The following is a 14,759-nucleotide window of genomic DNA, read 5'->3' on the forward strand; positions in this document are numbered from 1 at the left end:
TTGGTGTTTAAGTTGGCTGAGAGGGATGTGAGTGGTTTTGTGCCTTGGGAAGGGTGGAGCGCAGCCCTCCCTCACTGTGAGTTTTGAGAAGAGATAATGAAATCCTTTATATCCTTCTCCATAGACCAGCATTTCAAAGACTCCATTTTAATAAGAATTGGTTGTGCAGCTGCAGCCCTGGCAACAAGGCCTGGGTGAGAAGAATTGGGGCAGCATTCCAGAAACAGGGCTTCAGTGGTCTCCTGTGGAGCTGTGCTAATGAAACAGATGAGAACATAAAGCATTTCATAGAAATAAGCCCAGTACTTTGTGTTGGTATAGGGGATTTTGAAATTTTCCACATCTATTTTATAAAAACTGTCATGAGCCATTTATTCATCAGGAGTAGTTATCTAAGTATATTTTTAAAACTCTGTATATTCTTGAAAGTTAATATTTCTGTGAATTATATTTTATCTAAAATATAATTGTTGTTGCCCATTTTTGGTGAAGTTCAGGTTTTTCAAAACATGGTACCAGATACATCAGATGTTTTAAAGACAAAATTTGTTGCTGAGGAGATGGCTCAATGATTAAGAGCACTGGTTATCTTGCAGAGGATCTTGATTCAGATCCCAGCACTTACATGGAAGCTCGCAGCCATCTGTAACTCAAGTTCCAAGAGATCTAGTGCCTTCTGGTCTCCATGGATACTGGGCCCATGTGTTACACAGAAACACACGCAGGCAAAACATTCATACATATAAAACAAAAAATAAGTATCTTAAAAAAACAAAAATAATAGATTTATTTTAATAATGTTAGATTTTAAATGGTCATCTTATTTTCATATAAATTTCCTATGATTGTTATTACAATGCTTCTAGGCAATACAACTTGTTAAACATATTCTTATAGCATTGGCTATAACAGCTGTAATTAAACCATAATTAAACAACTACCTAGCCACTTGACTTTACCTATTTTTTAAATTCTGTTTTAAGAAGTATTTCCATTATGAATTTTGTGCATATAGGTTTTTCCTTTCTTTTGAGTTCTTTATAGATTACTAATTGTGGAAATTTCAGATTACTTTCATAAAAGGCCTGAAACTCACATGTATATGGTTGCCAGTGTCTTAGTTACTTTTTTTTTTTTTAACTATTGCTGTTATGAGAGACCATGACCAAAGCAATTTATAGAAGAATTTATTTGGGGTGTATGATTGCAGGAGGTCAGAGTCATGAAGGTGGACTAGATGGAAAGTAGGGGTGACTGGGCAGCAGCTGAGACTCACATCCTGAACCCCCAGCAGGAGGCAGAGAGCACACTTTGAATGGCACTAGTCTTTTGAAATCTCAGAGCCCAGTGAGACACATCTTAATCCTTCCCAAATAGTTGCACCAACTGAGGACCAAGTATCCAAACATGAGCCTATGGGGACCATTCTCTTCAGACCACCACACTTTCCCTGTTCCCTTCCCAACACTGAATACTGCTACATTTTCAAATAGAATAGTTATGAAATAGTAGTTGCTGGTTTGGGCTTTATTTATTTTATGTGCATTGGTGTTTTGTTCGCATGTATGTCTGTGTGAGGATGTTGGATCCTCTGGAACTGGAGTTACAGACTGTTATGAGTTGCCATGTGGGTGCTGGGCATTGAATCCCAGTCTTCTGTAACAGCCAGTGCTCTTAGCTGCTGAGCTGTCTCTCCAAATTATATGTGTGTGTGCTTGTAGGTTATAGTTTATTAAAAATGATTTTAATATATATTTAACCACAGCATTAAAAGAGAGTGGAGAAATAGAGGAGTACACTCTCCATGGGCTTCTCTAGAGAGTCTCCAATTTCCATTTCTTTAATTAGAAGCAGTGAACATTTTAAATTTGTCATTTTCCGCTGTGGCTTTTCACACTCAGTCCTTGTTATTCCTCTTCTGAAAATCCATTAGTTTTATTTTTAGCTAGTACCTTGAAGAATCTCTCAAAAGTTAAGTTTCCATTTAGTCTTTATGTATATATAGTTTAATGTGTTTCAGGTACTGTTTATAGCTGACCAAAGCAGACACGATGTGGTTGTCTGATGAGGTCCTTGAGTCTCCCTCTTCCAGCACTGCACCTCCCTTCCTGCTGTGCTTGGATTCCCATGGACGAGGCAAGTCAACCTTGTTTAGCCTCTTGGTTCAAGGAGCCAGTGGTTCATTTCATTGTTTGGCCATAATAATTGGTTCCAGTGACCAGGTCAGACAAGTTGATCCAATTAAAGTGCAGCTTTAAATTTTTATTTATTTTTATTACCATTAAGTTGTATTTAGTCCTTTCCTGCCTTGTATAGGACTCCCACCAACCCCTCATCCCCAAACAGGGTTTGTATGCAAGATCTTACTGGCTTTAGATTCTGATTCATGCTGACTCTACCCCCCCACCCCCACCCCTCTACCCTCGCCCAGTACTGGAATTACAGGCATAGGCTACCATGTCTAGCCTGTTTTCTTTGAATGGTTTAAATTTTTTTAAAAGTCAGTGTTGTTAGTAAATTCCTTTGTAGGACAGAAAACTCCAACTTTATTATAAACACTCCCTCAAAGGAGAAAAACGAACATTTGAGTATTAATCACACATTACACTTAATGTACTTTGACAAAGACTCTTGTCTTATTTTAATTTTCATAATCCTAAGAGGCAAATATTATCTTTACCTTGGGAATGAGGAAATCACAATTCAGATACATCAGACAAGCTAATAAAGTCTAGTTCAATTCTCTCTTAAGTTATAATCATATATGACACATTGTGTCTAAAACTAGATTTCATCGACAGCCTGTCTAGATGGAGATCTTCTCTGGTGGAACCTCAGAGTTACTATTCATGTGCTTTGAACTTACTCTCCCTCCATCAGGGACTGTGAGGCAGGTGCTCATGCTATTGCACAGTTTCTGCTTGTGCAGCTTAATGAATGTGCCCCAGCCTGTGGGCTGCTTTTGTGCTCTAAGGATCCTGGCTGAGTCCTGGGACTGGGTAAAGTTTCCAGTAGTGAAATGGAAGCCGACCCGAAGTTGGCTACATGCTACATTACGTGCAGTATGGCTGCCGAGTAATCGTTAAACAGTGTCTAGTACTGTCTAAATCCAAGTAATTTTTTCTTGATTTTTAGTAATACATGGGTGTGTGTGTGTGTGTGTGTGTGTGTGTGTGTGTGTGTGTGTATACGTACATTTGGAGGATGACAGGTGCCCTGGTTTCTGTTTCTCCCTTAGTCCCTTGAGGGAGAGTCTGTCACTGAACATGCTGATTTGCAAGGTTGGCTAGGTCAGCAAACTCCATCAGTTTGCCTGTCTTCACTTCCCACAGTGCATAGGTCACAGGTGTGTGAACCTTTTCTGAGGCTGTAGGGGATCATTGCAGGTCCTCACGCATTCACAGCAAATACTCTTACCCTCTGTACCCTCCCTCTGGCCCCTAAAAATGTTTTTTTTTCTTTCTATAGCTCTGACTGGTCTCAAGTTCACAGTCCTTTCCCTCAGCCTCTGGAGTGCTGCCACTCCCTTCTGATTATAGACATAAACTCTCATGCCTACCTCATATACTAGTCTCTGTCTCTGTCTCTCTCTCTCTCTCTGTCTGTCTCTGTCTGTCTGTCTCTCTGTCTCTCGATTTAGAGGCCACAGTAAGCCAGATGCCAGGCACTCTGTGGACACTGCTTGATTGTCAGTTATCTGTTTCAACTGTGGTGTTAATTTTGGTAATACAGTTGGATGCAGATTTTTGTTAAAGTAAAAACACAATGTGCCAAATGTGGCGCACGCCTGCACTCAGGAGACAGGGACAGACATTTCTCTGTGAGTTCAAGGCCTGCCTGTTCTACAAAGCGAGTTCCAGGACAGGATCTGAAACTACACAGAGAAACCCTGTCTCAGAAAAACAAGCAAGCAAGCACACAACGAGGCCTGGTGTGGTGTGTGTCTGTAGTCCTAGCTGCTCTGGAGACTGAGACGGGAATGTCACTTGAGCCCAGGAGTCAGGTCAGCCTAGACAAGACAGTGAGACTAAAGAAAAGCCTCCCAAGGAAGGAAGGAGGGACAGAGAGAGGAGGGGGCGGACCGTAGGAGACTGAAAAGTGGGTACGGACCACCCTAGCACCCATGTCGTAGCTTCCAGCTGTGTCATTTCAGTTCCAGGGAATCCAATGCCCTCTTCTGACTTCCCAGGAACCAGGCATGCTATTGGACACAGACATTCAGGAAAAACACTCAAATACATAAAATAAGTAAATCTTAAAAAAAAAATTTAAATAGAAAAAAGTTTTAGTGAACTCCTTATGGAATATGGTATAATTCTATTGTCACAGCATATTTATAAAAAAAAAAAAGATTTCTCCAGCAGGGCAGTGGTGGCACATACCTTTAAGATGCAGAGATGGGCAGATGTCTATAGAGTGAGTTCCAGGACAGCCAAGGCTGTTACATGGAAAAACCCTGTCTTGAAAAACCAAAAAAAAAAAGTTTCCCATGTAAAAAAAAAAATCATTTGGCAGCTGAAAATGCCTTATTTATTGGAGGAAAATAGCAAGTTAACAAGTCAGGCACTTGGCACCAAGCACACAGGAATGAGCTGTAGACCCAAGTGATCTTTTGTCGCTGGAGTAATCTGAAACAGGACTAAAGCTGTCCTCCACTGCGCCTGTTTACACCCAGATAAGCCACTCCAGTTTGGGTTGAACTGGCTTTCCTGTCCCAGGGGACTGATAGGAACTTCTTTGCTTGGCCAAGAAGCATGGATTACACATACAGCTCGTTTACTAAGCCTCTAAATCTTTATGCCTCCGACACTCAAAGCCTTTTGTTTAAGAGGAGAAAAGACAGATCAATATAGTATACAGTTGTATTTTTATTGACACTTATTAACTAATAAGGTAACCAAATTAGAATTACTAATTCAACTATCTACTGAAAGTTCTCTGTTGTAAACAGTGTATGTCATGGACATATAAATTATGTATACATTTAAACTATTTTGGAGGATATTAGGACATTGCTATAAAAGGGAAGAATTAATTAATTGGTTTATATGTTTTTTTCCTGTACCTTGATACCAGTTCCACTCCATTTCTCTTTTAAATATAAATGTAAATAGACACTTTTTTTTATGTGTTGCTCCATCTAAGAGGGAGCCTGACTAGAAAGGTCATTTTGCACATGCTGCTCAGGTTAGCGCCAAAGAGGCCCCGTCTCTGTGACAGCAAAGAAAAGACAACCAGGGCAACAGTAGTGCCATAGTGACAGCAGTGAGAACCTGTTACTCAGGAGAGCTCTGTGGACTTCCCATAGTGCCATAGTGACAGCAGTGAGAACCAGTTACTCAGGAGAGCTCTGTGGACTTCCCATAGTGCCATAGTGACAGCAGTGAGAACCAGTTACTCAGGAGAGCTCTGTGGACTTCCCATAGTGCCATAGTGACAGCAGTGAGAACCTGTTACTCAGGAGAGCTCTGTGGACTTCCCATAGTGCCATAGTGACAGCAGTGAGAACCTGTTACTCAGGAGAGCTCTGTGGACTTCCCATAGTGCCATAGTGACAGCAGTGAGAACCTGTTACTCAGGAGAGCTCTGTGGACTTCCCATAGTGCCATAGTGACAGCAGTGAGAACCAGTTACTCAGGAGAGCTCTGTGGACTTCCCATAGTGCCATAGTGACAGCAGTGAGAACCAGTTACTCAGGAGAGCTCTGTGGACTTCCCATAGTGCCATAGTGACAGCAGTGAGAACCAGTTACTCAGGAGAGCTCTGTGGACTTCCCATAGTGCCATAGTGACAGCAGTGAGAACCAGTTACTCAGGAGAGCTCTGTGGACTTCCCAAGCATGTTTCTAGACAGTTTAGATTTACTCACTGAGTCCTCACCAAGAAGGTAGAACAGCAAAACAGGATGTACAAAGGTCAAGTGTTCTGCAGTTCCGAGTCAGTTGTTCGTGACAACATCTTGACGTGTAGTCCAGGTCTACACTACAAGTGTGTGCCCATGGCCAGCTGTCACAATCTAAACCAGCTTCCCCTACTGCCATACTTAGTGAGGGCCATGTAAGACCCTGCTTCCAAAGACGGAAAACCAGGTGCTGGGGAGATGGCTCCAGGGGACAAGTGCTTACTATGGAAGCATGAGGACCCAAGTTTAATCCCCAGCCTGGGTCTAAAAGCCAAGGACATAGTAGTGCATACCCGTAACCCCAGGTGGAGGATCCTGCTCTTTTGGGCCCCCTGGCCAGCCAGTCTATTTGAGTTTGTGAGCTCCAGGTTTTATAAGGAACTATACCTCAAAGGAAAAAAAAAGGATAGAACATGAGTGAAGGCACCTGGCATAACTTGGCCTTTCCTGTAATGTAGAAAGCAAGAGGCTGGGGAGATAGTTTAGTTGGTAAAGCAAGGACCTGAGTTTGATTCCCAGAACCCACATTAAAAATATGGAGAGAGGGCTCAGGAGGTAAGAGCATTTGCTGTTCTCCTAGGGGACCCAAGTTCAGTTCTCAGCACCCACATGGAGGCTCACAAGCATCTGTAACTCCAGCCCCAGGGATCCAGTGCCCTTTTCTGGCCTCTGTGGGCTCCAGGCAGGCCTGTAGTCCGCATTCTTACATTCAAGGAAAATACTCATACATAAAATAAGTAAATCTTAAGTATCTATGTGGGCACGGTGGTGCCCTAGTACTGGGGTTTGCTGTCCAGCCAGCCTAGCCTTGGAAATTTCCATGCCAGCTTGAGATCCTGTCACACACACACAAAGAAAGGGTAGATAGCACCTGAGGAATGACCTCTCTGACCTCTACAAACACATCCATGCAACATGCATCCACACTCACGCACATACATAATGAGAAAAAAAACAAACCATAAAAACAAAAAATAAACCTGAAAACAAAACCATTTCAAAACTAATATGGGACAGTTAATTGTTCATGTTGCTTTGAATAAGCTGCATTGATAAATCGTATTTGTCATTAATTAATAATTTAGTAATTGTGTAGGAAACAACTTTGGCATTTGGTAGAATTGACACCCTTCTCCCATAATTTTACCCAGCCCTTCAGTGTCACTAGTAAAGGTGTTTATTTTCACTTGATTATCTGCATTTTCATTCCTGATGGTTATCAGTTCGTTATGACCAACTGCTAATTGTTAGCGTTTACTGTTGTTACTTATATCTTATTTATACTTTTGGTCATTAAAAATATGTAGGACTGGGAAGGTGGTTTGGTGGTTAAGAATGCTTGGTGTTCTTAAAGAGAGTTGAGTTTGGTCCAGCACCCATGTCTAGTAGCTGACAACTAGTAACTTCAGCTCCAAGGATTTTGGTGTTTTCTTCTGGCCTCCATGGGCGCCAGGCACATCTTACACACAGGAAGAGCAGAGCAAGTAGGACTGGAGAGATGGATTGGGGGTTCGGAGTATTTACTGCCTTTCTAGAGGACCCAGGTTTAGTTCCCAGCACCCACGTGGCAGCTTCTGACCATTTGTCTCTCGAGTTCCCAGGGATTTGATTTCCTTTTCTGGATTCTGTGGGCATCAGACATGCACATGGTGTATACACACATGCAGCAAATACCAATACACATAACACATTTTTTAATTAAAAGACAAACCTTTAAATATACAGACACTTGTGTTTAACAGATACTTTTGTAACTAGCACCTGCTAGAGCAGGGCTGGGGTTGTACTGATGGTGGAGTGCCTGCCTGGCTTTCATTCCTGCCCAACTGGAGGAGGGAGGGTAGAACATTGTCAGCGTTCCAGGAGTTTTTATGCGACTTTTCCTGTTTGGAATCCTGCCCTTGAGTGCCCTCCTGGCTGGCTGTTAAGAATTTTACTTTGACCTATTTTTGTTTCTCTAGACAAAAGTTGTTTAAACTGTTTTTGAAATTTGTGGCAATGGTTCTCTGAGTGCTGTTTTATATAATGCTTTCTAAGAATCTATAAAGCTGCGATTCATTGTTCGTTTGTATGAATATGCCGGTTTCATCACCACCACTCCCCCCTTGGGGCTAGACAGATGACTCGGTGGTTAAGGGTGCATATAGTTCTTGCAGAGGACCTGAGTTCTGGTCCCAATAGCAACATTGGGTGGTGCAAAACTTCTACCCCCATCCTGTAACACCAGATTGAAGGTGTCTGACACCCTCTCCTGGCCTCCACAGATATTTACACGCATGTGCACATGCCCCAACACATTAAACTGAAATAAATCTTTTTTAAAAATTGCTTTTCTTCTTGATAGGCTTTCAGACTGTGTCTGAATTTACATTAAGGCGTGGTAGTGTGTGATAGTAGCCAAGCTACCTAGAAAGCTGAGACCTGACAGTACTTGAGGCTAGGAAGTCAGAACTAATCTGTGCAACTTAGTGCCATCCCATCTCAAAAAAAAAAAGCTGTTATTGTTGCTTTATTCTTGTATTTGGTGTTTTAAATTTTGATAACAACTAAGAGCATGTAGTATGCAATACCTATATATACAACATCTGATTTTAGCTCTTACTTTAGATCTGGAAACTGAAACACATTATTCTGTTTTATAACAGAAAACCGATGGGTTCTAGGGCCTGTTACTTCTCCATACTAGCGTTTCTAAAATTACTGGAATACTTAAACTTCTGAAAGTCTTTGGCTAGTTAGAGGAATGCCACTCAGTACTAGCAGTATCTAAACTTGGCTTTAAACACAGCGCATGCCACATATTCTAAATTCTGAACTTTGAAAGTGTGCCCTGTTCCTGAACTGTGCAGTTCTTCCTTCTCTAAGATGGAGTCTTAGGAGATGCCTCTTCTGCTGCAGACCAGTCTGGTGTTGACTCGTGTGCAGAATGTGCTGAGCTGTGTAGCTCTTAGAATTCTGCTCCCTGGGTATAGCTTGCTTTTTCAAGTGTAAGGGGTTTGTTTTGGTTTGCATTTTGTTGTCCAGACTGGCCTCAAACTTGCTTGATAACTGAAAGTGACCTTGAACTCCTGATCCTCTTGCCTTCAGTATGACAATACTTGGCTTTAAAAGTATAAGATTTTGAAAATGAATATATTTTAAGCAACTTTCAGCTCAAGTGAAAGTAACTATCAGTATAGTAGCAGTGTGGAATATTTTTGCAACAGATTCAAATTATATACCTAAAATCTAAAAGTGCAGTTTGATGAGGAAAGCAAGAAGATAGATATTTCCCAAAGCAGCCATAGTTAGGAAATATCTTAAGGTCCATTGTTTACTTAACAAATAAAAACCTGTGGGGCTGTAAACACTCTTGGTTTGAAAATACGTTCCAGCAGGTTTATTGTGTTGTCCAAATACGCAGTTTACAAATTAATGTGTTTTAACCATTTGTTCTTGAGCAAAAGCATTGTGAGTTTTCCCCTTCTTCCTCTCCCTTTTCCCCTTCTCCCTCATCCCCATGGCTTGGAACTCACAGAAATGCACCTGTCTCAGCCTCCTGATTGCAGGGATTAAAGGCATGTGCCACCATTCCCATCGAGCATTGTGAATTCTTAAAGTAGTGTATGGGAATGAAAAGAAATAGCGTTACTGGAGATGTGAAGAAACTTTGAACTAGGGAAATGTGGGTTGTTAGAGCAGTTATCAAAGATGGTACAGTAATAAATCACATGGTAACTTAAACAGAGTAGCCAGTGGAGACGAGCGAATAAATGTAAAACACTACTGCTTGAAATGTGAAATTAATATTTGCAGGTAGGGTCTAGCTGTTTATATTTGAATCAGAAAATGTGACATATGAGAACCAAGCCAAATAACAGAGGTGGAAATGCTGTAGCGTGCACCGTGGTGAGCAGTGGGGTGTCTCCACAAAGACAAGCTGTCTTCATGCACTGGCTACTGGAGATTCCGTTTCCCTATGATTTCCCACTGGCTGAGGCCTTAGATCCAAGGGCCGTTAAACCTGTTTGGAGCTATGCTTAATCATTGGGCACTAAGTTACATTAGGGTGGTGGTTTTGCTGTGTTCTCCTCCAGTAGTAAGGTTGCTTAGTCATCTTTGGGCACTAAGTTACAGTTAGGGTGTTCTCATGCAGTAGTAAGGTGTCCTTTCCAGAAAGCTAGGAGAGAATTCTCAAAGTTGTTACCATAAAGAAATAATCAGTGTCCAAGGATATAGATGTATTTTGGAGACACACACACACCTTTTTTTTTTTTTTTACACATTTAGAGAGAGAGCACACACTTTGACACTTTGGTTCTCATGTGTGGTGGTCAGAGAATCATTTTCAGGAATAAAGTCTCTCTTCTATGTTTTGATCCAAGTCAGGTCCTCCAGTTTGGAAGCCAGTGCTTTCCCACTATCTTGTCAGCCTTATGTATAGCCTTTTTGTTTATCCAGTTTTTAATTTTTCATTTCCTCGTATATTTCTTATAACAAGATTGGGCAGAAGAAATGAATAAAAGTTTCCTTAGATCTAGTTAAATCTCAGAATATTTCTCAGTTCCAAGACCAAACCTCTCTACTTCTTATCTCTAAACTTGGGCGAAATAAAGAGTGTTTGTTTCAAGTCTGTATTTTAATTATAGCAGGACTGTGAATTTCTCTTCCTTCAGTCTTCCTTGGATGTTTGCTTACTGCATGAATTGTTCTTCCTGAGGCATGCTAGCCTTACCCTCTAGACTGCAAACTGAGGTCCAGGATTGTATGTGCTGCAGCTCATCAGGTCTGTGACTTGAGTACACTCACCATGAAAGTGGCTCAGTGCCTGTCTCAGCAGGGTTAGTCTTCCTGCTTTGAAGAAATCAAAGGGAGGAATTTAAAAAAAAAAAGGTGTGTGGTTAGGGTAAAGGATACTTAACTTATGATATATAAAACAATACTTTTTAAAGTAGTCACATTGGTGAGAATAAAGTAGAATTTTGTGTTATATTTACATAATATAATGTTAGAAGAGCCGAGCTTTAGTCTGGTCAGTCTTCAGGGTTCTGTAAGATGATGAGAACAATGATTCTCAGATGCAGTGTTTATTGGTTTGAGGCCGCGGCCGCGGCCGCGGCCGCCGCTGCCTTCTCCTCCTCCTCCTCCTCCCCCCCTCCTTTTCCTCCTTCTCTTTTCTTTTCTTTTCTTTTCTTTTCTTTTCTTTTCTTTTCTTTTCTTTTCTTTTCTTTTTCCAAGACAGGGTTTCTCTGTGTAGCTTGGGGCCAAGCTGGCCTCGAACTCACAGAGTTCCTCCTGCCTCTTCCTCCCGAGTACTGGGATTAAAGGCTTGCGTCACCACCACCTAGCTTATGAGTCTTCTTTAAATTGAGTGTTTAAACCTCTTATATTTTACCACTTAGAGCAGCAATGTTTACATCTTTTTGTATAACCAAATGAAGTCATCTTTGGCCTTTGATCTTTTCATTTCAAGGGTGGCTTTTTCCTTCACTCTCTACCACGTTGTCTTTTTAAGCTTTGTATTTTTCTTGCAAACACTGCCTTCACTTGTTGGCTCCACTGGTTGCCCCCTCTTCTGATCGTCCTTTATCAGTGCCAGTTCCACTCGAAGGTGGCCCTGTGATGCCACATTTAATAGCTTCTCTTTTCTCTTGTTCTGATAATAGCCAGATGTCCTTAGTAAACTTCTGTACCTGTTACATCATTACAGTTGCTCTGATCCATGCTGCTGCTTCTCTTAGATTCTCACTGTCTTTCTTTATTGGCTGATTGCTGAGACTTCCTTGACTTCCAACTTGGTGTTCAGTATTGGGCATCTTTAGTTAATATGCGCGGTAGGTTGCCAAGAGTATGAGCCCATTTAATATAACTTCAGGCCTCACCAAAGCAAACTTGTGTACAGGTAACATTGGTCCTAAGAATGACTCGAATCTACCTCAAGACCCAGCAATACCACTGTTGAATATATACCCAAAGGATGCTCAGTCATAACACAAGGACATGTGCTCAACTGTGTTCATAGCAGCATTACTTGTAATAGTCAGAATCTGGAAACAATCTAAATGTCCCTCGACCGAAGAATGGATAAGAAAAATGTGATACATTTACACAGTGGAGTACTACACAGTGGTAAAAAAAATGACATCTTGAAATTTGCAGCCAAATGAGTGGATCTAGAAAAAATCCAGATGTAACCCAGACCCAGAAAGACAAATATCATATATACTCACTCATAAGTGGCTTTTAGACATAAAGCAGAGAAAAACCAGCCTATAGTCTCAGAATCCCAGAGAACCTCGACAAACAAAGAGGACCCTAAGAGAGACATACATGGTTCTAATCTACATAGGAAGGAGAAAAAGACAAGATCTCCTGAGTAAATTGGGAATGTGGGGGTCACAGAAGAGGGTAGAAGAGGAGAGGGGAGGAAGGGAGGGGAGCAGAGAAAAATGTTTAGCTCAATAAAAACAATTAAAAAAAATGACTGGAACCTCCCTGGTTCCCCCTTCTTTGCTTCTCCTGACTGTCAGCAAGTCAGCTGTCCAGCATTTGGAAATCCGCAAAAAGTCCACTCTGTTCAGCTGCAGCTAGGGCACAGGGGTTTCTTGGTCTTAGGCTGGCTCGCAGTGGTGAGAGATGTTCAGTGTCTCCACCCAGTGCTAGCTATTTGGGTGGAGGAGGGGTCCTAAAGGCTGAATCCCCGGAAGGAAAGCTAACAAAATGCATTTGACCTTTGTGCAGGGTTCTGTTCTGTGGATGAATGGTCACTTTGAGGTTTCTGGTGTGCTATACCTGCTTTTCTTAGAGCTAATGATCATAGTTACTGTGGGTTGTCTGAGAACAAAGGAACATGAAAATGATGATCAACATTTCTTTGTGGAATTTAACAGTTTTAAGAGTGGCAGCTAAAAAGAATGGCAACTTATGTCTTAACTGGTAATTTTTAAATAAAATGCCTATTAAACTAATTCATAGTTATAGACTATTCCATGAAAACAAGGATTTTTCTGTTTTCACTATTACAACATTGACCCTTCATAGTCAAGTGATAACTCAAAATAATAATTGGTTAAGTCATTGAGTTTGTGAAATTGTTGACTTTCAGTATTTGCTTTTTGGGTAATATTTACTCTTATTGTATTACAGATTTTAAAAGATAAATGATCCCTAGGATAGAGCAGTGACTCATTGGCTTTTCTCCTCTCCCTAGACCCACCGCAGGCTCTGGATCAAAGTGGTTCTTTTCCTCCCACTGACCTGGAACCAAGTCTCTGCAGAACCGGAAGCAGAGAAAAGAAACAATCAGACTTTCTTTTTAATCAACTTGAGACCCTGACTCCAAGGACAGAGACACAGTGAAATAAAGTATTTTGACGGCCATTCCTCACTCGGAGGGTGAACGTCGTGGAGCTTCTTGCCTGGAGACTTGGAGCCTTTGGTGCTTGCTCAGGCCGTGGACTGGAAGCATGAGTGAATTCTGGTTGTGCTTCAACTGCTGCATCGCAGAGCAGCCTCAGCCTGTAAGTATCTGTGTGGATTGGGCGTTGGCTGTCAAACTGAGCAGTTGTGTTTCTAGGACTGTCACAGGGAATAGTAAAGAGCTGGAACTCTGAGCATCTGTTAAAACAAACGGACAAACAAAAACAGGCCCTTGGGCTTGGTGACACACACCTATAATCCAGCACTCTGCTAGGCTGAAGCTGGAGGAATGCTATGAATTTGAGGCTAGCCTGATCTACAAAGCAACTTTAGGACTAGTAAGTGCTTTATAGCAAGATTTTGTCTAAAAAAAAGCAAAACAAAGGATAGTATATTTTGAGAAAATAGTGAGTATCAAGAACTGTGCTAGGAGCTTGGTGTATCACACACCTTTAATCTTAGCATTTTGGAGGCAGAGGCAGAGGCAGAGGCAGGTGGATCCTTGAGTTTCAGAGCAGTTGTATGCCCCATTATGCATCCCTGAGAAGCTTTTCAGAGCCCTGATAGATGGAAGGACCACAGCAGATAATAGACTGGTGCTGGGGAGGTGTGGCAGCCAGGTCCCTGCTGATTTCCTCCCAGCTCTTGTTTCCAGTTGTGTTGCTCACAGTCACACAGGTGGTAGGTGGCACTGGGTGACTTCTTCACACAGTCTGTGCTGCCTCGCTTATGTCAACCTGATATAAGGGGAGGCATTGAGGGAGGAGACCACAGCTGAGAGATCAGACTGTAGGCGAGCCTGTGTGTTAGTGGCTTAATGATGGGGAGGCCCAGCCCACCTAGGCTGAGGCTGGTGGTCCTGGGGACTATCAGAAAGCAGGCAGTAAGTAGCACCCCTCCATGACTTCTGCATCTGCTTCTGGCTGCTTAAGTTCTTAGCCATGTGTTCCTTTGATGGTGGACTGTGGTGTGGAAGTGTAAGCAGAAAATAACCCTTTCTCTCCAATTGCTATGGTCATGTTGTTTTATTACAGCAATAGAAACCCTAAGACAGAAGCCCTTTTTTTAGTGCCTCTTAACCTTTATGCAGAGGCCCACATCAATTCATCTCTGGAAGGCTGGGGATACAGCTCAGTGGTGCAGGGTTTTGGTTTTAAGATTGAGTTTTGCTGTCTAGGCTGGCCCAGATCCTGTAATCCTTAGGAGGCTGGGTTATAGGGTACTAAACCATGCTTTTAGTGCCCATTCTGAATTCTGTAGAGGCTGGACTATGTTCCTTTGTGTCCTTGGGGAATGTGTGTATACTTGCTAGCTGGTTGATTGAATAAATGAATCTATATTTTATTCAACTTTGTAATTATACAAGGATGATGAGTATTACATTTTAAAATATATTTCTCATCAAGTTATCAGTCTTTGAACTTTTGCTGTTTCAGACATGTTTTTCAGATTCAGGTGTT

At 41.7% G+C, this 14,759-nt stretch overlaps 1 protein-coding gene across 4 annotated transcripts in view; it reads left to right on the plus strand.

Annotated features, from left to right (window-relative positions):
* The window catches only part of Cdc42se2 (CDC42 small effector 2), a 69,538-nt gene that overhangs the window by 33,303 nt on the left and 21,476 nt on the right, over positions 1-14,759 (plus strand). For all 4 annotated transcript variants that reach the window (XM_075992601.1, XM_075992603.1, XM_075992600.1 and 1 more), the window contains one exon: positions 13,091-13,400. In XM_075992601.1, the coding sequence (XP_075848716.1) occupies positions 13,347-13,400 (54 nt within the window). In that variant the 5' untranslated portion in view covers positions 13,091-13,346. The remainder of the gene's footprint in view (positions 1-13,090; positions 13,401-14,759) is intronic.

Source organism: Microtus pennsylvanicus, chromosome 11 (genome assembly GCF_037038515.1).
Source record: "Microtus pennsylvanicus isolate mMicPen1 chromosome 11, mMicPen1.hap1, whole genome shotgun sequence".
NCBI classification, from domain to species: domain Eukaryota; kingdom Metazoa; phylum Chordata; class Mammalia; order Rodentia; family Cricetidae; genus Microtus; species Microtus pennsylvanicus.